The following is a 25944-nucleotide window of genomic DNA, read 5'->3' on the forward strand; positions in this document are numbered from 1 at the left end:
TCTCAACGTGATTTACAAAGGGGTATTACAAATGGGTATTATTTGCTCCCATTTTACAGGCAAGGGAAACTGAGGCACTGAGCGGTTAAGAGAGCAGTTCCCACAGTGAGCAAATTACTGAATTAAGGATAGGAGTACTTGTGGCACCTTAGGGACTAACAGATTTATTTGAGCATAAGCTTTAAGGTGCCACAAGTACTCCTTTTCTTTTTGCAAATACAGACTAACACATATTCAGAGGCTGCTACTCTGAAACCTGAATTAAGAATGGAAACCCTGACTCCTAGTCCCTTTCCCTTATCACTAGACCATGTTGCTTCCCTTTATGCTGCAATGGCTAATACCACCTAATACATTTCTCCTGGGCACCAGTTCTTAAGTGTGGTTATTAGGGACTTTAAAGAATAATTTAGTTGTTTAAAATAAATTATAAAGGGAGTTTTCAGATACATTTAAACTGGCCAGAACATTGGATCAAATCTTGTAGGTTGCTTCTCCCCAGCCCTGGCTGTCCAGCTGAAAGATAAAGATCAAAAATCAAAGAAAATGAGTATCTATGGTTTAAAAAAAAGTACATTTAATCTGAGATTTTCAGACGAGCCTCAGGGTGTGGTTTAGAGATGAACACCTTGCTTCCTTTTGAAATTCCCAGCATTAGAATTTAGGATAGGTGCCAGATTGACAGCCCAGGGATGGTAGCAGTGCAGTGTGCCTCAATCTTGAGTTGAAGGAGCCACATCTAGAAGTGAGATAGCATTTCAGTCTACGTATCTATTCTACCTTGGTTTCTATGCTTGAGACTACCATCAGAGTTGTAACTGGGACATCTGTCTGCTAAGAACTGGAATCAGAGCCCCAAGTCTTTCTATACAGGCCATACACTAGCCATGACCAGACAGTAACAGCATCGAATGATGTAGAGATGGAAGGCTGAATGTCCCATTTCCAGTTCCCTACTTAATCATTAAAGCGTTTTAAAAGAGCTTGTTGGCTATGGCCAGAAAATAACTAGAGTGGGCCAAATATTCAAAATTTGTTCCTAAATCAGTGCCTTCAAGTTTTGTGCCCTGAGAAGTGGCATTTTAGGTAACTCAAGTTGCTATCACTTGCAGGAAATAGCAAGAAGTAATTTAAAAGCCAGGTTAAGGCCACTTTGAAAACTTGTCCCATTTTTTTTTTCATATTTTGCCTCAGACTTCTCTCTAGTCCAAATACTGCATATTTTGTGGCCATTTATATTTCTCCTTAGAACCAAATATCCTTCCTTACTTCCTCTTCATATTCTTATTCAGAATGCTATTTTACTATGTTGACTTATCTTTTTTCCTTGAGAGAATGTCCACTCAGACCCCTTACACAGTTTTCTGTGGGCTGTGTCCTCCATTCCCACAAAAAAATATGTGGAAATATCCAAAGTTGAACTACTTGGAAATATCTATGAAATCTTTCGGTTTTGAGGGCGGATCCAGACAAGAGTGGGAAAGTGAGGATTTCCAAATGTAGAGAGACAGAGGATATACGTAACAAGGCAAATGCCCATGGTTCTTGGTCTATTTTGCTTCTTCCTCACTCTCTGCCAACTTTATGACTGATGTCCCTGTTATTGACTCTTCACCCCATTTACCGGGCTCCTGTTCATGGAAGATAAGGAGGAGAAGGAGGAGTTACTGTTGTTGGGAACAGTCTTAAGTTGTGTTGTTTTTCGTAGCACAAAGTGTAGGCCAGACTGTGAGTGGTTTGAAGTGGCCTGTACCAAGTCTGTAGTAAGAGGGAAATGCAACCGCATGGGCCACCTTTCCCCTCTGCCTCTCGCCTTATCCTCATGAGAGCTTTTTTTTTCCTTCTGCACATCACACAATAGATGGGAGCATGTTGCCCTGTAGGCATAATTGGATATGCTGCTTGTTTCCGCATAGCTCCCAAAACATTATTCCAAATCCTTGAATCATGACCATTGGCCACAAAGCTATGTGTATTTGTATGGCATATGTCACTTTTCCCCCAATAACACTTACCACTTTTTCCCCAGAATGAAATTCATCCCATTTTGTGTGTTTGCTATAAATACACAACTCAGCTGTATTTCTATCCTTTTTGTCAACATTAACATGCCCTTGTTCTATGTTTAGCATCAATAATGACCATATTAGAACTTTAGGCTGTGACCTCACACCAATTTATTCCTTCCCCTCTTTCTGTATTTAATATATTTCAGATACGGAAAATACCAAATCTTTGTCCTTTTTATTTTGATGTTTATCAGGAATGGAAACATTCCAAAACAATCAGCCAAATACCTATGCTTTGTTCATTTATTGCCTTCTGTGAAGATAAATTGACTGTACTCAACTCTCTTCAGCATTTTTCTTCACCTAGATATTATTGCCTTGTGCAGCCACCCCAAGGTGACTGTTATCACTTAATTAAATCCTTGCACGCTGGGAAGAAAAAACAACATTGTTCGTTCATAACCCCAAGGAGCTTTTTTTTTAAAGCCACTAAGCTTTTCCCCTGTTTTATTAACTTATTCCTGGCTACAACAAGACATACTTTGTTGATGAGCAAAAGGTTGTATTAGCTTTTTATTTTCTGGAGAAACTTATCTATTCTCTGGAGGGGGAAAAAGTGCGGACATTACAACAAAGGAAAAAAAAGGGATCTCGCCAAGCCTTACAATTCTAGTAAAGGTCTCTGTAAACATCAAGCAAGTAAAGAGAAACATGGGAGTAGTAGGGAGGAAATGAGAAAATAAAATGCAAACATAAAATTGGATCAAGACAAAAAGTAAGATGACGTGTATATACACAGGGAAAACTATTGCAGTGCTAAGGGAAAATTGGCATAAAGAACAGCTCTTTTGAAGAAGGAAGATATATCAGTGCTCTTTATGTTACTGTCTAGGGCAGCATCTTTTTATTAACCTCTTGGTTAATGTGCTCTCTCCGTACATTGATTTTAGACTGCACAAGACTGAGAACTCGCTTTTACCTTTGTGTTACTCTTACATGGTTCATAATCCTGGGCTCCCACATACTTGAAAACTGTAAGAGGAAATATCACAGATGAGCCATTCATTAGATGCATGAGACCCATGTTCTGCTTTTATGTTGTTTTAAGCACAGTACTTGATATTGGAAAGTTCACTTGAAGTGAATTGCCAGCATACATACAGTGATTTAGGTGTCTTTTAGCTCATTTCAAGTCCATTAAACAAAGGGCCAGAAAATAGGTTTATCTATTCTAAAATTTGGGCTCAAGCAAGCATACATATTTGTTCATGATGCTAAATCATTTGGCCACCTGCTGTGTTCAACAACATAGTAAATGCTATTTAAAATATTTGCAAGAGCAGTTTATGCTGTGATATATGGAAAGCATTGTATTCTAGTGTGTAACAGGAAACAGATTTTAAGTAGTTGGATAATTAAGATTTTTGAAATATAATCATTTGTTACATGTAGACTATAATTATAGTGGTTTATAGACAGTTCTACATATTTGTGTGTGAACAACAAAATATTGATAGTTTCTCTTAATCTGATCCAAATCCTCATGCACTGCGTAGTCTGTATCAACATTCACATGATGGAAATCCCAGTTTACAAAGGAGTTTCAGCATTCCCATCTGGAATTTCCTACTTCTGTGGATTTAGGGTCTTGTCCAAAAGCCTACTGAAGTAATTGGGAATCAGATCGATAATATTTTCCAAGTCACCAGCAAAATTACTAGTACTTTTATTGGTCAAATACTAGTACATAACACTTACATAACAAGTGGCATCTGTGGCTCTTGAGACAGATTATCAGGATGTATGTACAGGTCTGCAGTCTCCAAAGTGCTAATTTAACAACATTTATGTGATTTAATTTCCTTTTTTTTAAATAGTGATACAAATCTCACATGGATTCTAAGAGTTCTTCCAACTCTGTGCTGTCTGGGGCTGCGATCGGTGGGTTTTCACCAATATACTGTTTTTACCTTTTATGTCAGTATCTATGTGGTCATCTATCTATGCATTTTAATGAGCTTGTCACTGTGATACCTGAGGACCCTTCTGTTTGGGGTCAGGGTAAAGGCAACATTTCTCTGGGGATTTTATTTGTTTGGTTGGTTTGGTTTTGGACTTTTTTTTTTTAACAATCCCCAAAAATAATCAAATTCTGTATTATCTTAGGCTTTAATGCCTTATGGGTCAAATTCTGCAAATGCAGGTCCTGCTCTCTTCATTGGAAACTGCATGAGTGTATCAGTGAGTAGCATTTGATCCTTAAACATGGAGATCCATACTGGGGGAAATTTCAGACTTTTCAGCTTTAAATGGCGATGTACATTTGTTCCTTTTCTTTCAGAATATTTTCTGTTATGTTAATTAATTTTCAAAGATACTTCCTAACCAGTTTTCTTTGTCTATTGACTCCCAAGTTATAACTCAGCATTGGTAATATTTAATTCATTTTCATACATAATTTTAACAACAGACTGTGATGTCACTGACAGGATTTGGATTTCATTGCAGGATCAGGCAGCAAGCATGGGTGGGTTGTGAGTGAGAGTTGAAATAATACAAAGGATAGACAGAAAAAGTCTGGCCAGGTAGATTGTAATTTTTAAAAATGTGCTTTAAAGTTTCCTGCAGTATAAATGGTCCCTCGTTTAGGCTCCAAAAGCATTTTGAGCTTCTGGGTTCTTTGTGCTTTGGAGAGTTTATTTTCTCATCTGTTAAATAGTTTAATTACAAATAAAAGTAGTTGATCATATATAACACAAGAAGTCACCTAGAGCAAGTTGATATCCCAAATCCTTCCTGTTCCCTAAGGTCAGTGATAGGGATAAGAAAAATGGTTTGGATTTGAATCAATTTGAGCCCTGTGTCAGAACTCAAACCAAGTGTTTTTAGATGGGCAGAACATTTGGTAATATTTCTGTTGTAATTATTCTGCACTTCTCCTTCTTGATTGAGACCAGAAATATTAAATACTAAAGAAATGATGGTTCTTTTCCACTACAATCTGACTAAAAACAGACCAAAGAAATTCAGATAAATTTAGGAACTCTTTAAGGATTCGCTATTTTTCACCTCATTTTTATTTGGCTCCCAGATTTACCACCACCTTCAAGTCCATTGCCTTTTTTAAAAATTTAATTTTTTTCTGTTAAGTACTGAGCGTTATTGAAAATTAAAACTACAACTTTGCTTGCAAAATCTTGTGCTCTACTAGGTCTGTTATGTAACATCATGCTGAGTGTCCAGTCGGGGAAGATCTCCATGCAAAACCTAAACAGGGAAGGCATTCAAACAAAAGTATACGGAGAGAGCACCTGCTTGCCTGTTTTTCTCAAAGCTGGCTTCATGAGACCGAGAAGAAGGGAGATGAGCCAGAGAGGAAAGAAGCTACTGAAGACAGAAAATTGATTTGTTGATGTTATGGGGGATTTTATTTTATTTTACTTTTTTTACACAAAAAGGTGACAGTGAAACCTTCACTCAAAGTGTTTATGTTGAGCCACCACAAACAAAACTCAAAACAATTAATGCCAGAGAGCAAAGGAATTGCCAAAAATCAGCATATCAGAAGCAGTAAAGTCAGGGGAAAATTATTCAAGTAGCCAAGACAGTGAGAGAAGGAATTCAAAACAACCTGCGTAGAAAAAGGCACCAAGCCAGCTGGTGACAACTGACTGAGAATTAGAAATTAGGCCCTAGTCCTGCAAACACTGACTCATATGCATTGAATGAGGTTACTCATGAACATACAGTTAAGTACATTTGTAAGTGTGTGCAGCTTCAGCCAAAGTGAGGTAGGCATGGTGGGTAAAAATCAATGACCTTTTAAAAAAAATCCTAAATATCTGATTTTTAACAAAATTAAAATAGTATATTTTATTTAAATTAAATAAGGTTCGTTTTAAAAAAATAAACTTTTTATAAATTTAGTTTGAAATTGGTAACCTATGTTAAGGCCTAAACTTATATTCTATTAAAATGTTTTAAATTAAATACAAAAACTAATATTAAGCAGAATGTTTGTTGCCAAGATTTAAAGAAAATCATCCACTGAACTGATAAGTCAGTGGCTAAGCACCTGGAAACAGAATTTGTTGATGTACTAAACCAGCTTTTGATAGCAGCAACCTCTTCTGTAGGTGCAAAGAAAATACTTTCTTCATTTCAGTTCACTCAACTAGTTGAATTTAATGACTAGTTCATTCAAAGACAAGACACTAATTCGGAGTTGAAAAAGGAGGAAAGATTGTTTTCCTCTTCCAATCTCTGAATCAAAACTAGTATGAATAAAAACTAGGTGAGAGGATGAAATCTGCTAGCTCTAAAGTCTTGAAGGATATGGTGATCAGAAACAATCAGTTCAGTTCACTAACTACAAATGATACTTCCTTTGTTTAATAAATTAATTAGTTTTAAATGCAAGACATGTTTTGATACACCTTTGTTTTCTTATGTATCCAGCAAATTAATGGTAGTTTTATTTAATAACAAAATTAAAATGATGATATTGTGCATTTTAATTGAATTTGATATTCCATCTAAAGAGAGTTTGACATTACTTGCAAGTAAAAAATTATCATAATCTAGCAAAAAGTTAAGATATATAATTGCTTAAATAAATAGGTACAGCTATAGTGTATCCTCCTGGTTAGCAAAAAGAATCACCAAAGAATCACCAAGAATAGTAAAGGCTATATTTAGTTGCAAATCAGTGTTTTAATGGTTACCAACCAATGAGAACCAATCTTCCTTTAGGAAAATAACTAAAAGGTACAAAGGCAAAACACAATTAAAACAGGTGATTTAAATCAAGATTTCTTGGTTGCAGATTTAAATTGTGATTAAAATTGGTGATTTAAATCACTTCGATTTAAATCAATTGACCATAGAGGCAGGAGAGCATTCCTAATTACGTGGGGGCGTGGGGAGCGACAAAGAGGGTTCCAACAGCTAGGATAGGGCAGGGAGAAAGGGAAGTTTCCAGAAGGCAGCACAGGCTCAGACCAATGGTCCATCTAGTCTAGTATCCTGTCTTCCAATAGTGGCCGATGCCAGATGCTTCAGAGGGAATGAACAGAAGAGGGCAATTTATTGAGTGATCCATCCCCTGTCATCCATTCCCAGCTTCTGGCAGTCAGAGATCTAGGGTTACCCGAGCATGGGGTTGTGTCCCTGACCATCTTGGCTAATAGCCACTGATGGACCTGTCCTCCATGAACATTTGATGTTCACAACAACCCATGGCAACAAATTCCTCAGGTTGACTGTGTGTTGTGTGAAGTAGTACTCCCTTGTATTTATTTTAAACTTGCTACCTATTAATTTCTTTGGTGACCCCTGGTTCTTGTGTCAGGTGAAGAGGTAAATAACGTGTTCTTATTTACTTTCTCCATACCATTCATGATTTGATAGACCTCTCTCATCTCCCCTCTCAGTCGTCTCTTTCCAATCTGTACAGTCTCAGTCTTTTCCATCTCTCCTTATATGGAAGCAGTTCCATACCCCTAATCATTTTTGTTGCCCTTCTCTGAACGTTTTTTCATTTCTAATATATCTTTTTAGAGATGGGGCAACCAGAACTGCATACAGTATTCAAGGTGTGGGTGTACCATGGATGTCTATAGTGTTATTATGATATTTTCTCTTTTATTATCTATTTCTTTCCTAATGGTTCCTAACATTTTGTTAGCTTTTTTGTCTGCCACTACATATTGAGCAAATGTTTTCAGAGAACTATCCACAGTGACACCAAGATCTCTTTCTTGAGTGGTAACAGCTAATTTAGACCCCATCATTTTCTATGTATAGTTGTAATTATGTTTTCCAATGTGCATTACTTTGCATATCTCAACTTTGAATTTCATCTGCCATTTTGTTGCCCAGTCACCCAGTTTAGTGAGATCTCTTTATAACTCTTCACAGTCAACTTTGGACTTAATTATCTTGAATAATTTTGTATCATCTGAAAAGTTTTCCATCTCACTGTTTACCCCTTTTTCCAGATCATTTATGAATATGTTGAACAGTACTGGTCCCAGTACAGATCCGGGGGGACACCACTATTTACCTTTCTCCAGTCTGAAAACTGACCATTTATTTCTACCCTTTGTTTCCTATCATTTAACCAGTTACTGATCCATGAGAGGTCCTTCCCTCTTATCCCATAACTGCCTACTTTGCTTAAGAGCCTATGATGAGGCCTTCTGAAAGTTCAAGTACATTGTATTCGCTGGATCACCCTTGTCCACATGTTTGCTGACCCCCTCAAAGAATTCCCTTTCCAAAAGCCATGTTGACTCTTCCCCAACATATTTTGTTCAGCTAAGTGTCCAACAATTCTGGTCTTTACTATAGTTTCAACCAATTTGTCTGGTACTGAAGTTAGGCTTACTTGTCTGTAATTGCCAGGCTTGCCTCTGAAGCCTTTTTAAAAAATTGGCATTACATTAGCTAACCTCCGGTCATCTAGTACAGAGGCTGATTTAAGCAATAAGTTACATACCAAAGTTAGCAGTTCTGCAATTTCATATTTGAGTTCCTTCAGAACTCTTGGATAAATACCATCTGGTCCTGATGAGCTATTACTGTTTAGTTTATCAATTTGTTCCAAAACCACCTCTATTGACACCTAAGTCTGGGATAGTTCCTGAGATTTATCACCTAAAAAGAATGGCTCAGGTGTGGGAATCTCCCTCACACCTTCTGCACTGAAGACCAAAGCAAAGAATTCATGTAGCTTCTCTGCAATGGCCTTGTCTTCCTTGAGTGCTCCTTTAGCACCTCAATCGTCTGATGGATAGAGGAAGGATAGAACCTAACAATAACAATGTGTGTTTACCAATGTATGTTTAAGGCATTATGGTTAGAAGAACTGATGTGTAGAATTGTTCCTTAGTTATCGTTAATTGGCACTGAATCCACAGAAAATAAGTATCACATTTTGGGGAGAAGGGAAAGAGTTGGCATGTGTGGATCCTTGACACCATAGAGTAAAGCTGTTTCATCAGGATCTCTTTGGGGAGAGGCTTTAAGCTGCAGATTTGTTACAAATTGCACTGTAATGGATAGTAAGAGTTTGGAGCAATTGTGTCAATTTTTCCTTGGGTTGAAGGACACAATGCACCGATTGTTTACATGTACAATAGCATTAGGAACTGTTGTGTCAAGACTTATTTGGAGCTCTTTAGCTAATACTGAGTGTGGTTATTGGCACACCAGGCACCTACTGTATTCTATTGTGTCATGAAAGTCTTGAAAGGATAAATGGACACAACTCAGATATTAGGAATGGCAATATACAAAAACCTGTAGGAGAACACTTCAATCTCCCTGGACACACAATAGCAGATTTAAAAGTAGCCATCCTGCAGCAAAAAAACTTCAGGACCAGACTTCAAAGAGAAACTGCTCAGCTTCAGTTCATTTGCAAATTTGACACCATCAGCTCAGGATTAAACAAAGACTGTGAATGGCTAGCCAACTACAAAAGCAGTCTCTCCTCCCTTGGTGTTCACACCTCAACTGATAGAAGAGGGCCTCATCCTCCCTGATTGAACTAACCTCGTTATCCCTAGCCTGATTCTTGCTTGCATATTTATACCTGCCTCTGGAAATTTCCACTACATGCATCTGATGAAGTGGGTATTCACCCACGAAAGCTTATGCTCCAATACGTCTGTTAGTCTATAAGGTGCCACAGGACTCTTTGCCGCTTTTGTGAAAGTCTTGAGCACTCTTTGATGCACAGATTATCGATACAATACACTGCAATTGCTTCAGGATGCTCTTAAGGAGATATCGTAACAGTGGAGTTTCCACGCATGCACCCTAATCACCCCATGGTAAAAATCCATAGGAAAATTTTCACATAGTTCTGTGCATGCACATAAGCTGCATTTCTAAATGGACAAATTGTATATTGTTCCTGGGTTGAGATCTTGTATTCCAAATTTCTTCCTGTATCGTGTGTGTGTGTATATGTATGTGTCTGTGTATAGATATGTAATATATGTTGGACAAATTGTCACACACACACGAAAATAGGATTCTGTAGTGGAAATGCAAACAGACCCTTAATTATAGCAGCACTTGCGGTTGCCACTATAGTATATTAATTTGAGCAAAAAGAATATAAACCTTCTTCAGAGAAAGCTGTTCTGTGCTGTTAGCTGATATGCTTGAATTTATGCAAGTATGTTAGTAAACAGCAAAATCCATACTTATCTTTACATACCCAGGCATTAAATAGTTGGTGAGCTCGGGGGCTGGGGGGAAGCAGAGCAGCATTCCTCACAGCCTAGAATGGGATTTGATTCCTGTTGACAGCAGAGCTACATACTGTCTTCTCACCTGGTCTCATATTCCAGCTGTGAAACAGAAGTGGAAGGTCAATGTAGCAGCTCAGTGCTGTAGTGGTAAACTGAGTTGTTATCCTGAAATCATTCAGGACCAGGCTTCAGATTCCATCAGAATAATTGATTTTCCCATAAGTGGGCATTCCTTCTTTGTGTGGAATATACTTCAGGAGTGAAGCGCTGCAACCTCAAAACACTTCAAGAATGCACTGAAAACCAATATAGAGATATCGGGTTTACAAAGTGGAACACAGAAAGATTGGATAATTCCAAAGGGATAAGGTTCTGAAACATTCCTATTAATGTAGATCCCAACTGATTTCAGGAAATAAACTGTTTGTTTTCTGCTAATATGGTTGTATTCACAGTACTTCTTTATCCAGAACTCCAGAACTATTAATTATACTGAAGATTGAAGGGATAAAAAGCAAGAGTACCAAAGAACAACTTCAGAATCCTTTCCCCAAGTGGAAATTTAGGTTTCAGTGTGTCCAAACCAAATTTTCAAAATTAAACTTTCAGTAGCTGGCAGACTCAGATTCAAGATGGACCAGATTCTCTCCTAGGCTGAGAACCACAGGTGTATTGGGGGAGATTGTCAGTGCTCATTACAGCTCTGACTCTGTGGGTTGGCATGTTCCAGCCCATGAGTGAGTTACAGGAGGCTGCTCTAATTTATGCCAGCAGTGCATGAGTCCTAAGGAATTGATGGAGTGGATCTCTGTGGTTCTGCTCCCCCTCAGTGCCCGGATACAAGGGGTGACAGTTGGTACAGGATTCAGCTCTGGCAACTTAATGCCAGCTGAAAGATGGAGGAATTCTCAGCTGTTGAGTTATGGCCAGTTTCTGGCTTTTGTGCACCACTCATTGAGATTGGAGGGAAGGAGTTGGCCTGATATTTTTATATTCCATATTTTCAGAGACATTCTTAACATCGTGCTATTTTAACATGCCTTACAAAGAGCACAGATTGGTATAATGCATCAGACAAAGAATGTATTTTATTTCTTCATTGAGATCTATTTCAGGTATCAATATTGTCTTTTAATAAATGTAATTATTTATTATACAGTGCTGCCTCTGCCTGCAGGGACTGCCCCCGCAGCTCCCATTGGCCGCGGTTCCCCATTCCCAGCCAATAGGAGCTGCGGAGTTGGCGCTCAGGACAGGAGCAGCACGCAGAGACCCTCTCAGAGCCACTTCCAGGAGTGGCACGGAGCCAGGGCAGGTAGGGAGCCCCACTGCGCCACCGGACTTTTAGCAGCATAAAGTCTCCCAGATTGGCTTCAGTCGCCTCTGGGAGATGAAGCCTGATTCCGGGAGACTCCTGGCCAATCTGGGCGGGTTGGCAACCCTAGTTAAGATGGAATTTTTATATGCTGAAACATTCACATTGGTTATTTTCTTTCAATCTTAGAGCCATTAAAGTTACAAATATAGCACCTCCTTGGGTAGACGCTTGAACCTGTTCAGCACTCCATTAAAGTTAATGGGGTTCCCATGGTCTGACCCAGGAGTCCAGGACTGGGACCTGAGGCCTCATGCTGCAAACACTCACTACTTACTATTGTGCTTACTAACACAACTTCTGTGCTAATTCTCATGGTAGCAACACTATGCAAGTACTTCCAGCATCAAGTACTTCATTCAGGATGGCACTTTGCAGAACTTCAACTTACCTACAACTGGCATGTTTTATATCAGATGAATGTTTGTACCTCTAAAGAGCCGGTGCCATTGGAAACGGATATCCTCTAGAGCATTGCTACTCAAAGTGGTGGTCTGCAGACCGGTGCCAGTCCGTGAGCCATCAGCTGCCAGTCTGCGTGCACATTGGGAAAAAAAATTGCTGGTACCCCACATCAGATAGCTTGAGAAGCACTGCTCTAGAGCCAAAGAAAAGCTAGTCTGCAGGCAGATCATAATTGCCTGACCTGAAGGGACCACATTCTTAGGGCAAGAGATAGGTAATGCAATCTTTGTATGATAGCTCTCTCATCCTAAATAGATATTTTTGATTGTACCAGGTGGCATATAGTGTCTTTGCAGGGAGTCTGCAGTCCACACAGCCTTGTGCTAAAAGTAGGAAACCCATAAAATTCAAGGCAACATGTTCAGCATGAACTGGCATCCTAGAGATGTAAGGTCAGTGCTTTAATACACAACTCCCACAGAATGGAATTTAATTACGTGAGGCAACCCTGAGTTCCTCCCTCAGCAGTCCTTCCCCTCCTCCCCCCACCCCATTTCTCTCCTTTTCCTGTATATCTTTTTTCTGTCAGGTACCTGTTTCTTAAAAATGAGGGGGTGGGGGTGTTTCTGTCCCCTGTTTATTTTACATTGCAGCTTTGTAAGTATAGACTTTTGGAATAAGTAGCAGCAATTAAGACAAGATCAAAGGGTTTTCCTACTATTAAAATCTTATACGGAGACCGCACAATGAAAAAGTTATGCTGGTCATCTAGATATAGGAAATAGACAAGTAATTAAATAGACAAGTAATTACATCATCCTCTCTCATGGGTGTACTACAGAATAAACTGTTAACATTTTCAGATTATTCCAAAGGAACCAAATAATGTAAGTACAATCGCTCTATTGAATGAAAAATGTGGGAATAAAAAAATCATCCACTCCAATAGTTTAGTGTCTCCTGCTACAGTATATCTAGTCATCTTCTAAAACGTTTTACTCGGTTAAGGTTGTCTGCTTGGATACCCTCCCTACCCTCTCCGGGATGTAACACCATCCAAGAGCTTCAAGCTATAGTAGGTCATAAGACTATTAAAACCGTAATCTCATGGAAACCTAACATGTAAATTAAAGTAATCTACCCAGCCAGTTGACTTTAACTGTGCGAGTGCTGTATTATATGAAATATCAAAATCACTCCTAACAAATAGTTTTCTCTCCCAAACATATCAGTCTCTGCCTGTATGTTATCCTCTACTTCAAGACCATAACAACAATTTCAAGAATTAAGCCAAGCAATTCAGGTCACTTGATCAAATTCAAGCATAAAAATCAGCAGAGATATGTGATATATAAAATCTTAGCTCAAGTGTTCCACCAAAAAAAAGTTCACAGAGGTACTTAAAATAATTTGCCTTCTCTCATTTGACTCCATTTCATCAGTTATTTCTCATGGTTTGGCCTTGATAAAGTGTCTGCATACTACATAAAATGTTTGGCTAGCATAACTTATTTTCAGAAGCTGGATACATAATGGATGCAATTCCTCTGTCTTGGAGTTTCTTTTTCACATTAATAAAGCTCCTTCTGTCTTTTAATAGCATTGCAGTGCAGGTCAAGGTTATTACTTTCTTTCTTCCTGTAATACCAAATTTTCAGTGGGTCTGATAGCTTTTAGGGTGCTATTTTGTGCATGTTCATAGGATAGTTTGGGACGGTGTAACAACTGAAGGCAGCCTTCTAGCAGAAATTAAAGTTAAACTATTATCCACAAGGTGGTGGTCCCCAAAAATCTTTCAGCAGTTTTGCACACAAAATATTGCCAAATCCTTAATCTCTGGTTTTCTGTGAACTCCCACAACTCTGCAATTTATAATCATTTAATGATTCTCTGCCTCGTCTGTGATATTACCCATTTTATTATTACTGAATATGTCCATGAATGCAGCATCAAAACACAGCAATCAGTTTTCAAGTATTACCATCCCATCTGAATTTCTAATTTTCTCTAATATTCCATCTACTTTGCAATTGATCTTGGTAAGAGATCTTAAAACAATATCAATTTTTATGAAAAAAGTCTGCTCATGCAATCATTTGCTGTTTGGGGTTCACCCTGTCCCACAGAGCACAGATTTGGTGGGTGATGCTTCAGGGGACTTGGCAAGTTCTTTCACATATTTTTGCCTCTTTGGTTCAAAGTTGAGAAACGGTTTTCTTAAGATTGACTGGTGGGGTTTTTGTTTTGTTTTATTTGCAATTGTAAATTTCATCCAGTCTCCCCATCCATGGGAGTAAAAAGCAAGAGGGAGCCAAATTAATAACTGACAGCAAATCTCTCTCTAACCATGTCCTTTGAGCTTGTCCTCTTACCTCATCCTTTCATTGTAGTTTTGTTGCCAAATGTGTGTCACAGACTCAGACTCCATGCTTAGTGTAGTTTATTACACTGGATGTGTTAAAATAAATAAAATGGTGTTGGTATCTGAGTTGAAAAAGTGAGTGGAGTGTACTGCAGTTTGATTTTGTGATTAGAGAGGATTTTCATTCTGCAGGAAAGGGTTTGAAGCCCAAAGAACATTGCAGTAATTTCCTATGATCTCACCTTTTATTTTATTTTATTTGGGATTTCTTTGTTCTCATGCAGAGAAGGCAGAAGAGCAAGAATAAAGCTTTTGGAGATTTCTATAAATTAATAAATGCCCAAACTTTTGATTTTTTTACACGTCTCAAATACACTGCACATTAAATCATATTTCCAGGAATAAAAGTTTTGTCTTTTTACAGTACTTTGTTGCAAAAGCCCTAGGCACAATTTGTTAGATTTTTCCACATAAGTAGTAAAGCTTTGGTATATTTGTTGGAGTTACCGTAGGATACCGTTCTGATATCTTAATAGTGATAGCACAATAGGCGTGCCTTGAAGACTCGAAAACAGATTTCTGTTAACCTGTTCCTTGTGACATTGTTGCATATTCATGAAATTCGAAGGGCCCTGTCTAATTTTTACTAGTGAGACCAAAAACCAAAAAAAACAAAGAAAAAAAACCCCTCACCTTTAACTGTTGTTCTTCGTAAATTATTGCTATGCTATTTAGCTCTGTTACTGCAAGAGGAGAACTATTTCCTTAGGTAAATGTCGGTCGTCTCCAGTGCAGTCTCTCTTTAGTAATAGTAAAATATTTTTAGCTGTTATTGGATGCTTTATATCTAATTGGTGACAGGCATTGTGCTCAAATTAATGCTCAGCTCCAGTTATAATATCATTATGTCATAACAGTGAAAAATTCTAATTAAGATGATCTGTTTGCCAGGAAAAAGTTTAGTATATCAATGAATCTATTTTATCAGGGGTGAACAGTTTGCTCCTCATCCCCCCATTCAGAGCCTGAATTATGAGAAAAACATCACAGATGCATGCTGCATTGGACAAAGAACACATGCCTGCATTTAAATCATGTATATCTTACTTTTTACTGATGTAATTGTGAAATATGTTCTTTTTGCATTCATAATTAGGGGGTGGAACAGATGGTGAAGGCTTAGTTTAAAATAATCTGTCATTAAAATAACCTAGCCTACTGGTAATTCTTCACTCTAACTGGAGTTTAGGTCAGGGTAACAGGGTTTTTTGCAGCATTGGAATACAAGAGAAGGAATTAAGGACTTCATGGATAGTATGATATATGAGGATGTTCCCCAGAAGGACACTGTAGTAAGATTTCAATCTCTGAAATTTGGCTGAATATGAATATGAGAATATGAAAAAATACCAGGGACAAAATTCCTCTGACAAATATAAATCCATTTAACAATGCATTATACATTAGTACTCATTCAGTCAAAGTGGTACAGTTAGTTTCATATCCTGCAAGAAAATAACTCCACAATTTCACAAATACTAGAAGAGCCGTTCAGTGTTTTGGGTTAAAAAAAGTCTTACATTTTTTGCATTATATAGATGTCAGAGGCTATAAATTATAATGATTGGCACTATTATTGAGAGGTGATATAGCTTCTGACTTTTACATCTGAATCTCACTTCCTTCATGTCTACCACATAGACTTACTGAGATATGACATAGGAAATCTTGTATCAATCTTGTCCGGCTAGCTTAGAACTGTTTTTAGTAATAAGAAGACTGTCTCAATAAGTCAGACACCTGCCTGTCTTTAAAACATTTATTTAAGTGTTTCCTCTAAGATTTTGTTCTCTAACTGCTTTGAAGAAAGCATACAGATTTCAGCATGGTATTATGATAAATCTTCTTGAGGAGGGGCAAGTATTAACATTTGTGTCGGTTCTTTTTCATCTTAATCCAACCTTGGTTAATAATCAGAAAATTCTACATAGTGGGTAAGAAGATGTAATTAACCCTTTGACCCCAGAATCTTAATTGGAGCCTGTTGAAAACAGTGGGGCAGTTTTAAAAAAAATTAAAAAGTAGCCCGTGGTGATTGAAACAACATAATAAATAATGGTTTTCTCAAATCAAAATTAAAAAGTGCTATGAAACTTCACCTTTAATCACGTCTTATACATAAGCAATAAGTATAAACTGTCTCAAAATAGGAATATTATTAGTCTTTTTCTTCGATCAGAGATGCCCAAAATTTGGCTGTCTGAGGGCCTCATTAACAATTTTCAAGAACCCCAATAATGAGCATTAAATTGAGCTGATGGCAGCCAACCTCACGTTAAAAACAAAGGGGGAAGGGAGCTTGAGATTGCAGGTCCCAAAATGTATATGCCATCTATATCTGAGTGGCCTCTGCTTATGTGAAAATGGAGCATTTTGTGGAGTCTGTTTAGTCTCTGCATGCCGCACCTCTGTACTAAGTTGACAATGGCTATGGAACAGAGTGTAGAACTTTGTAGCCCACGTCTGGTCCACAGGTCATGCTTGCCTTTGTTTTACAAAGTTTCTCTTTAGGAGTCTGGTCTTTGGTAGCTTCTCTGGGGTCCTCAAATGGAAAGAGAGCTTTAAAATTTTGCTAGAGGGATACACCTGTGTTTTTCTAACAACAGTTATGCAATTGGACATATGAATGTAATTCAGATCACACTTCCAAGAATATCTCTTTGCTAAACAAATATTGGCGGCAAACATGTAGCGTACCATGGTGTCAAATACTCTTCTACAACACACCTTCCCTTAGCCCCTCCACCACCATTGTTTGAAGGCTGGATGGTGTCTTGGTGTGCACAAAGGACACAGGCTTTATGAAAAATTGAAAAATTTCAACACGCATTACCTAAATAATAAATATTCATAAATAATACCTATGAATAACAAATGAGACAGCCCTTCACAGATACTGTTTGACCTGTATAAGGAACAACAACATTGGCACAAGGGTGCTTAGCCCATCTTTGCCCTCTCATATATTTAGGATGGACTATATTGCATTAGAAGGTTTTCCTATTTTTGCGGGAGGAGTTGTTCTAGATACTATAAATTGAGTTTGTCTTTTCGTTCCACCACTTTAAGGTTTTTCTCTCATTGCCCTCCATTTCAGGAATTGAAATAGTTAGCTCTTTAGTAATCTAATAGGAAATGACTTTTTTCAAAATGTGATCAGATGCACATTATATACAACTCATTTTGCTCTTCTGACCCTTTCAAATGCTGAATCCTGTCAGTGTTGATACACAAATATAACAGGAGCGGGGAGTGGGGGGTAGGGGTGAGGAAAGAGAAAGTACGAGGAGGAGGAGGATTCATCCACCCTCTAGTAACTCAAACTGGCAAAATGGAGGAAATCTTATGGGAATAGTCATGAGTCAGTCACACAGAGAGGAAAAACAGCTTTGTGGTATGCTTCCATGGCACCACCAGTCCAGGAACATCCCAGCCATAGTGCTTCTCAGACAACTCCATGAGTCAAAGGTGGCGAACAGCCTCCCACAAAGGGATGGAGGAGCATGAACAGTCACTCCTACACCAGGAAGGAGTAGAAGATTAAAGCTATTTAACTGAGAGAAGCAACAAATAGGTGATATGAATGAGTCACTATTATAGTGGGAGTTGGCAATGACACCTGTAATTAAAGGTGATTAACACATTCCATTGTAAGACCCTGTTTTCAGTTGCTCTTAACTTTTCAGACTTTAACCATTCAGGCTGAAATTTTCCATGCCTTGTGTCTACTTGAGGATAACTGTTTTTGTTTTGTTTTGTTTTGTTTTTTTAAAGCTTCAGCAAAAATGGTTGAGCTGTTTCCAAAAATGAGGTTAGGGAAAACTATGTTGCTTTGTCAATATTAAAAAAAAATGTACTGCCATTTTATTGAGAAGCTTAAATTCCTAAACTTGATGGTGCTCAGACTTGCACTTTGTCCAGGATATAATCCAGGTGCCTTTTACTAGTGTCACCACAAAAATTACACCAAGATTTGTCCAAATGATTATATAATATAGCAAACAACACAGAAAAGATCATTGAGGCACTCCTGCTGAATTTACCCTTTCTCATAATATAAGAACAAAAAGGCTGAAAATGTAAAATTGACAGGAGGAAGAACTTTTTATGCAACACATAATTAATATGTGGAACTCATTGCCTCAAGATATTATTGAGACAAAGAGCATAACAGGATTCTAAAAAGGAACAGACATTTTTATGGGTAATAAAGAGTATCTTCAGTTACACTAGTTATACAATTGTGCTTAATGACCTAAGCCAACTACTAACAGCCTGAGGTTAGGGACAAACTTTCCCAGTTGACCTCTTATTGCATAAATGTCCACTATGGATATTTCACACATTCCTCTGAAGCATCTGGTATTATCCACTGTTGGATACAGGATACTGGATTAACATATATAGACCAGTGGCCTGATTCAATATGGCAACAACTGTGTTCTGTAGCCAGTGTGGGGAGATAATGGCAGCATGGTAACGAGTCAATGTGATGTGACTGCTGTTGGAAAGAGGCACTCTATCAAATACACCAACACATGGCCACAGAGTCATAGGGTTCTCAATACTATTTATAGCTGGGGTTCAAACAATGTTCCCTGCACTATTGGTAGACCCATGTTCCTGAAGAAGCATGGAGCAGATTCTCAGGACACCGTAAGCCACAGAGCTTTTAAAGGAACCCTCCTCTTCTGACCTTTCTCATTAAGGAGGGATAAGAGAACAGAACAGAGACACAGTAGCAGAAGAGATGTTAGAGTATGGAGGATACTACATTTATAAAGGTTTTAATTTTGCCCTTGTATAGGTCTAAATCTGAATTCCACCATTCCAGATTTTTCACCTGTTATTGCTGTTAAAGTTCAAGGAGCCTATGTTAATCATGTGGGGGGAAAGGGGGGAGATGATGATTTATAAGATGCTGTAAACTGCTTGCATAGTATAAATGTTTTTACTTGAAGAAAGTCTATGTAGATTTACATTTTTATTAATTCATAAATATAAATTAGAGAGCCTTTCTTTAATGCAATATCTTTTGTGAGTGTTTGTTTTCCAATGTGCGGTTCGTTCTTTTGAGAAAACACAGATTTTTGAACTAATTCCACCATCTACTACATCAGAGAGGGGTGAACACTTGCCAAAGTCAGCTTCTGACCGGCAGTATGTTAGAAATTAATCAAGAAGCAAAGGAATCAAAACATTAAAAAGCCTCAGAAATCACTGCTCTGTATTTGAAAAAGAGTGAAATTATTGCAGTCACTTTGGCATCTTATATTTTTCTCTAAATTTGTGTGCAATTCTGTTATCTTGTTCTTCCAAGAACATGTTGATCTCAAATGTAATACAGTTACATTTTTGCTTTACACATACCTGTATCCCAAGGCTTGGATTTGGGATGTTTCCTCATTTGCAACTTCTTATAGTATTACTAATCTCTATAAATTTGTGATTTTGCTTCGGCAAACATTACGTATGTGTTTTGCCAATAATTGGCCTCAATAGAGGAATAAAAATGAAATGCCATGTATTCCCAATGAAGAGGCATATTTTCATCTTGATGTGTAGTGATTTACTCCATGTATCAAATTTAGAATATATCTCTTGTTTATTAACTGCGGTCGTGTTTCAAAAGCTGTGAATTAATGTGTATAATCATATCTTGATTTTTCCATTTGCTATGGAAACCAGATCTAAAGACTTGAACTTGTCAGAATAAAATTGAATCTAGTTTTACACTGAAGGGATGGAAGTCATAAAATTTCTATAGACCCAACATAGTTGACAGTATCTGTTGATTGGCTTTGTTTGTTCTCCTACAAAAGGCACGTGTGTTTCTGTGTGTGTGAGGGGAGAGGAGGGAGGTGTAATCCTGGATTAATTAACAAACTATGGCGGTCCATAATGGTTCAAGTGATGATCTGAATTTTTCTCTTGCTCAGTTTTTTGGGAGGGGGAATTTCCCCCTTTGCTACTGCATAATTTTTGCAGATAGAAAAACTGAAGTATATTTGGTATTATTTTTTTCCGTATTTCTTGTTGCATGCAAATGAGAATAAATTACACATAATGTATCTATGATTTAAGGAAGACAAAAAGTTCCTCGTACTTTGGTATATACCTGTGTGCTGTTTGTGCATATATAAATACAATATACTATAAAAGAATTGTATTCGGGATACAAGTTTAAAATGTTTATATATGTTCTCAATTCAGTGTTTGATGCCTTTGTTTTAATCTGTTACCAGCTTTGCATCAATCTATTCACTTTTTTTTTCTTACTCTGCAGTCCCTGGATGGATTTGTATTTGCACTAAACCAAGAAGGAAAATTTTTGTACATTTCAGAAACAGTCTCCATCTATTTAGGCCTATCGCAAGTAAGTAAAAATTTTCGATTCTAGAATGTAATTGTGTAAACTGCACTCTTCTGCTAAAGTAATAATCTGTTTTGCAGTATTTTGCATGAATTATTGAATCCATTAGTTAAGGTCTGTGTCTCATTCATCCTGAGAAGTAATTGAGAAGTATGTGTCAGTACTGAATGGTCAGATAAAATAAACTTGGGCCTGAAAACTTTTTGTCACAAAGGATCATTATTAATTTATTGAGAACAAATGAAGTTTCTTTTCTCAGTTGTTTTGAACTTTAAACCTCTATACCTGGTAGGAAAGGGACACACTAATAGTACTTCCCTTGTGTCCTATTACTGGATGTTTATGGAGTACCCTTTATTATCCTGGGAGCTGACACAATGACAGGGAGTCATTTGGAGTCAAGAAATGCTGAAAGAGACCATTAAAATGTCTTGCAGGGAGGGTTCCAACAAGGACATTTTGTAGCCTTCCCAAATGTTCACTAATACAAAACGACACATATATAAAATACAGTATTTTGATTATTTGTAGTTTAATTGCTGACATCTGTTTTTCAGAGGCTAAAAGGGAAGGAAAAAGGAAAAGTTGCTTGTTGTGGCTTATTGCTAATCCTACTGCATTCAGAGGCTTCTAGCCGAAAAAACTCCCTTCTATTTGGATTCAGAAATGCAGCAGAGAGTTTTTGCATGATGATTTGCCAAGTAGGATAATCTACTTCTAGTACAGTCACCCTGAGGAGATAAAAATTGAGATAATGTTTGTGTCTGCTCTTTTAAATGGGGACCCATAGTGAACTTGTTGCTTGAGTAAGTTGGCACAGCTCAGAGGAGGCAACTATTAGTATTGGAAGCTTTCAAAAGCTAGTGATTTTGTTGTGCCCCAGCTACATTAAGAATGATATTTTAAAAGAATGAGAGAGATTTTAATGTTTGGTGCAGAAAAAGACCAAATTTAAATATTATCTGATGAGAATCAGAATAAGAGTTCTTAACTCTGCAAAGAACACCCAAGCAGTTGGCTATAGTGTGTACAGCAATTGTGTTTTGTGGTAGCTTTAGCAAACGGAATGATAGAAATAGAAACGGAGCTATTTTAAATTCCATATTCATATTCTTGTCTCTCATTGAAGTCCCTAGTTTTGTAATGGGCTTTAATCCCTGCCTTAATCTGTTTGGGAGCTAGTATCAAGGATCTCAGGTTTTGGAATTGGTGCACCACCAGGTTGCTAAAACAGTAAAGAATCAGAACTTTAATGTTGTTATTGTCTTAAGCTCATATTAATCTGTTTTATGCATAGTATCCAACAAAGTTTAATAAGCCAATAAAGAAAAAGGATGAATAATTAGTTTAAGCAGGTAAATGCTAATTAGGGAACTACTGAAAGGCATCCATTATACACTAGCTTAAAACAAATTTTACAGCGCTGGTTAGTGGTGTAATCCAAATTCTGTCAAGGCAACTGCATTTTCTGTAATTGAGATGTGTATGTTTGCTTTGCATAACAGATGGCTCTGTATGCTTAGACTGATAGCTAGGAAAATAATAATTGCATTATTCTGGCCAAAAGAATATTAGCTCTTGGGTTTTGGCCATTTCAGTCAGTCCTCCTGCCAGCACAGCATATGCACATATATGGATTGGATTTTCAAGGAAATTGATGCATCTGGAATAGTGTGGCCATCTGAAATATCATCTGTTAAAGAAAAATGTGGCTTTAACCCTATGCTAGTCTCTTGTAAAATTTTCTTCCACTGCTTTTTAACTGTAATAGTTGGTAAGACTCTCCTTATTCTAAACTTGTGTCATGTTGTTGAGCCATTACGCTTCATCCTTTGAAGCAAGCGTTCAGATGAATAAAACAATTACTATTTTTCTTAATTATTTGGGTGACTGTAGCACATAGGACTTTAGTTATGGACCAGGACACTATACTAGGTTCTGTACAAACATGGAACAAAAAGGCATTCCCTGTCCCGAAGGGCTTACAGTCTAAGATGAGAGACAACAGGGGGATGCAGGCCGGTGGGGGAGTACTAAGAAACAATGAGACAATATTGGTCAGCCTGCTGGGATGTGGTCTCAGCACATCAGCAGCCTAACCATTGTCATGTTTTTTGTAGGTTTAATGGAACAGTCTGGTTTTGAGGAGGGTTTTGAAGGAGAGCAAGTTAGATTTTCAGAGGTTTATGAGGAGCTCCTCTCAAGCATGAGGGGCAGCATGGCAGAAAGCACAAAGGTGCTTGTTAGAAAATGTAACAAGTGGATGATGGAGGCTGGCATCCTGATCAGATCAGAAGCGGGGTCTGACATTTTGATAACAAATGAAACATGATGGGCAGGATAGGGATAGCCATGAAAGGCCTTGTAAGTGAAGACGAGTAGCTTATGTTTGATGTGCTTGAGACAGGAACGCCAATGGAGGGATTGCCTAAACATGTTAGAGTATTTGACATATCATAACATCTCTTTGCATTTACTAATCAAGGTATCAGTGAAAAATTTTGTTGAAAAATCAAGAGCGAAATTGTGGACTTCATCAGCATAATAAGTGAAATCTGCTGAGGGCCTTTGATTTACCCACTAAAATATGTCGAGTTGGTGTCCCCACCAATCTTTGCTTAAGACATTTGTACTTTATCAGGCCATAAATGAGTAAACATTGTGTACACTGTATACATCCTTACCACATTTTTTCAGTTGCCTTCCTGTAAATGCTGTAAAAATCTTACAGATGCATCACTAGCAGTAGCAAAAGGAAAACTGCAATCATGCATACTAAATAACCATTCAAACGCTTTATTTATTACAAAGAGCTGATTGGCAAAAATAGCCATGCAAACAAATTCTTGCAGTACAAAGGAAATGCTAATATGTCACAACAGTGACTTCAAAATAGTCCAAAGTGAGGAAGCCATTGCAGTATGTTGTTATTTCATTGAATTGTGATATGTGATGAAGCTGGCAAGAACAAGCATTAATGGGATATGAACACATAAGATATCTTACCTCCAATTCTTTGCATTATAGAATCATAAAAATGCAGGGCTGGAAAGGATCTCGAAAAGTCATCAAGTCCAGTCCCCATGCTGAGGTAGGACAAAGTAAATGTAGACCATCCCTGACAGGTGTTTGTCCAACCTGTTCTTAAAAATCTCCAACGACTTGGATTCCACCACCTCCCTTGGAAGCCTATTCCAGAGCTTAACTACCTTTATATAAAGTGCTATAAGATAAATATTGCTTGGTTCCTCTGTGAGGCTGGCCGAAGGTAGATTTGGGTAGAATGCACCCTGTAGACACTTTGTGAAACTTCTAAAACATTCCATAATGTAAATTCTAAGCTTCTTCAGTTGATTCCTCTTCCTGAAGTGCTGGCTTATAAGTTTTATTTTAATGTCTAGTGCTGCTTTGCTGATAGTACTTTGTTTCTGTTTCTTTGACTTTTTTATTTAATATGAATGAAAATTAGGTAGCTCGTTTTTTTAGAAATAGACAGGAAAAATGTCACATCCAGTTAAGAGAAAACAGTCTTTTGACCCAGCTTCAAAGGATGAATGTAGAGTTTTCTCCGTGAGCTCAATTTTTCTCTTTTGTGTACCTTGAGAGTCAGTGGTTCAGTAAAATGGATGCTGATGTGCAAAGTAAGATTAATAGTAACGAAATCTGACAATCCTAATATCTCTAGAGCTAGTCTGGGGGGGGATAATAATGAGGTTACTTGTTACAAAGTCTGGGCCTACTTTAATAATAAATAAAAATTGTAATAACTACTCTTTCAACTTTGTAATGATTGTACATTGCATATAGACACCAAAATATATATATTTGGATTTTAAACACTTTGGGCTGGATTCACAAAAGGATGTATGTGCCTAAATCCCAGAATCAGACCCCTCCCTCCCCCCCCCCCCCCCCAGGATTAACACCCCTCATCCCTGTCAGCTGCCTCTAAAATTACTTGGTACCTAAAATTTTTGAAGTTAAAGGCACCCCTCTTTCTGCTTCTGAGCACACTCACTGCAGCCCCATACCAGGCACCCGGATGCCTAAGCCACAGAGCGATGCACAAATCGAGAGAAGGTAGGTGTTTCTCTGCCTGCAAGGCTCAGTCCGGTAAGCATGCTCAGACCTTATCTAGTGGTTTGGTCTCCTGTATACAAGTTTACACAAAACAACTGGTAGGAGTGTGGGGAGGGGAAGGAGACATTCCCTTGGAACGATCAGCCCAGTGACTAAGGAACTCTCCTGATTGGTGGCAGATCCCAGTTCAAATCTCTTTCCCCCTTCAGGTGGAGTGGGGACTTGAACCGGGGGTTTCTCGCATCCATACTTACATACCAGGTGAGTATCCTAACTCCTGGGCTAAAAGTTATGAAGGAGCATGTCCTCCCCCCACCCTCTGCCTTCTTGCTAAAAGCACCTAACACCAGGAGATGGTTTATAGCTAAGAATCTCAAGCAGAGGAAGGTGTCTCCCTGTAGCCCAGACTAAAGTGCCCATCTCTCAGAGATGAGCAGGGCTTAACACACATCCCTTGGCTTTGTACCTCTCATTGGCTACCTTATGCGAGGAGCCTCCTTGCATGCTGGCTTTTGTGAATCCCATTCTGAGATGCCTCTCTCTTCCCATTCATTGTATTGAAAACCTAGGTGTTGAACTCAGGCTTTGTGAATCCCAGTGATTTTCTAGACACCTACATTTCTTTGTGAGGCCAGCCCTTTATCTTCAGGCTAGTGATGACCGGGAATTTTATGTTAGTTGGTTTGTAGAATTTGATTTTAGAGTGCTTCTTCCAAAACAGTTCACTCTGGAATGGTATTGAGAGCAGTTTCAGAGAATATCAGATGCACATTTGTGGCAGATACTAAGGAGAAAAGATGAAGGAAACGAAAATAAGGGTTTAAGAGTTAGAAGAAATGGGGTACGTTGTATAGGCCATATCCTCAGCTTGTGTAAATCTGCACGGTTCCATTATGATTTGGCCCTATGTTCCTCCCAGTATGAAGTGGTCCAGAAACTGTAGTATTCACATGTAGACTCATGATTATTTAGACGCTTACGGTACACGTGTACATAGGGGTTTCTATACTGGGGAT

At 38.0% G+C, this 25944-nt stretch overlaps 1 protein-coding gene across 8 annotated transcripts in view; it reads left to right on the plus strand.

Annotated features, from left to right (window-relative positions):
* NPAS3 (neuronal PAS domain protein 3) overlaps positions 1-25944 on the plus strand; it is an 832983-nt gene that overhangs the window by 560329 nt on the left and 246710 nt on the right. For all 8 annotated transcript variants that reach the window (XM_037900583.2, XM_043548371.1, XM_037900579.2 and 5 more), the window contains one exon: positions 20762-20851. In XM_037900583.2, coding sequence (XP_037756511.1) covers positions 20762-20851 — 90 coding nt within the window. The remainder of the gene's footprint in view (positions 1-20761; positions 20852-25944) is intronic.

The sequence above is a fragment of the Chelonia mydas genome, chromosome 6, assembly GCF_015237465.2.
Source record: "Chelonia mydas isolate rCheMyd1 chromosome 6, rCheMyd1.pri.v2, whole genome shotgun sequence".
Lineage (NCBI taxonomy): Eukaryota > Metazoa > Chordata > Testudines > Cheloniidae > Chelonia > Chelonia mydas.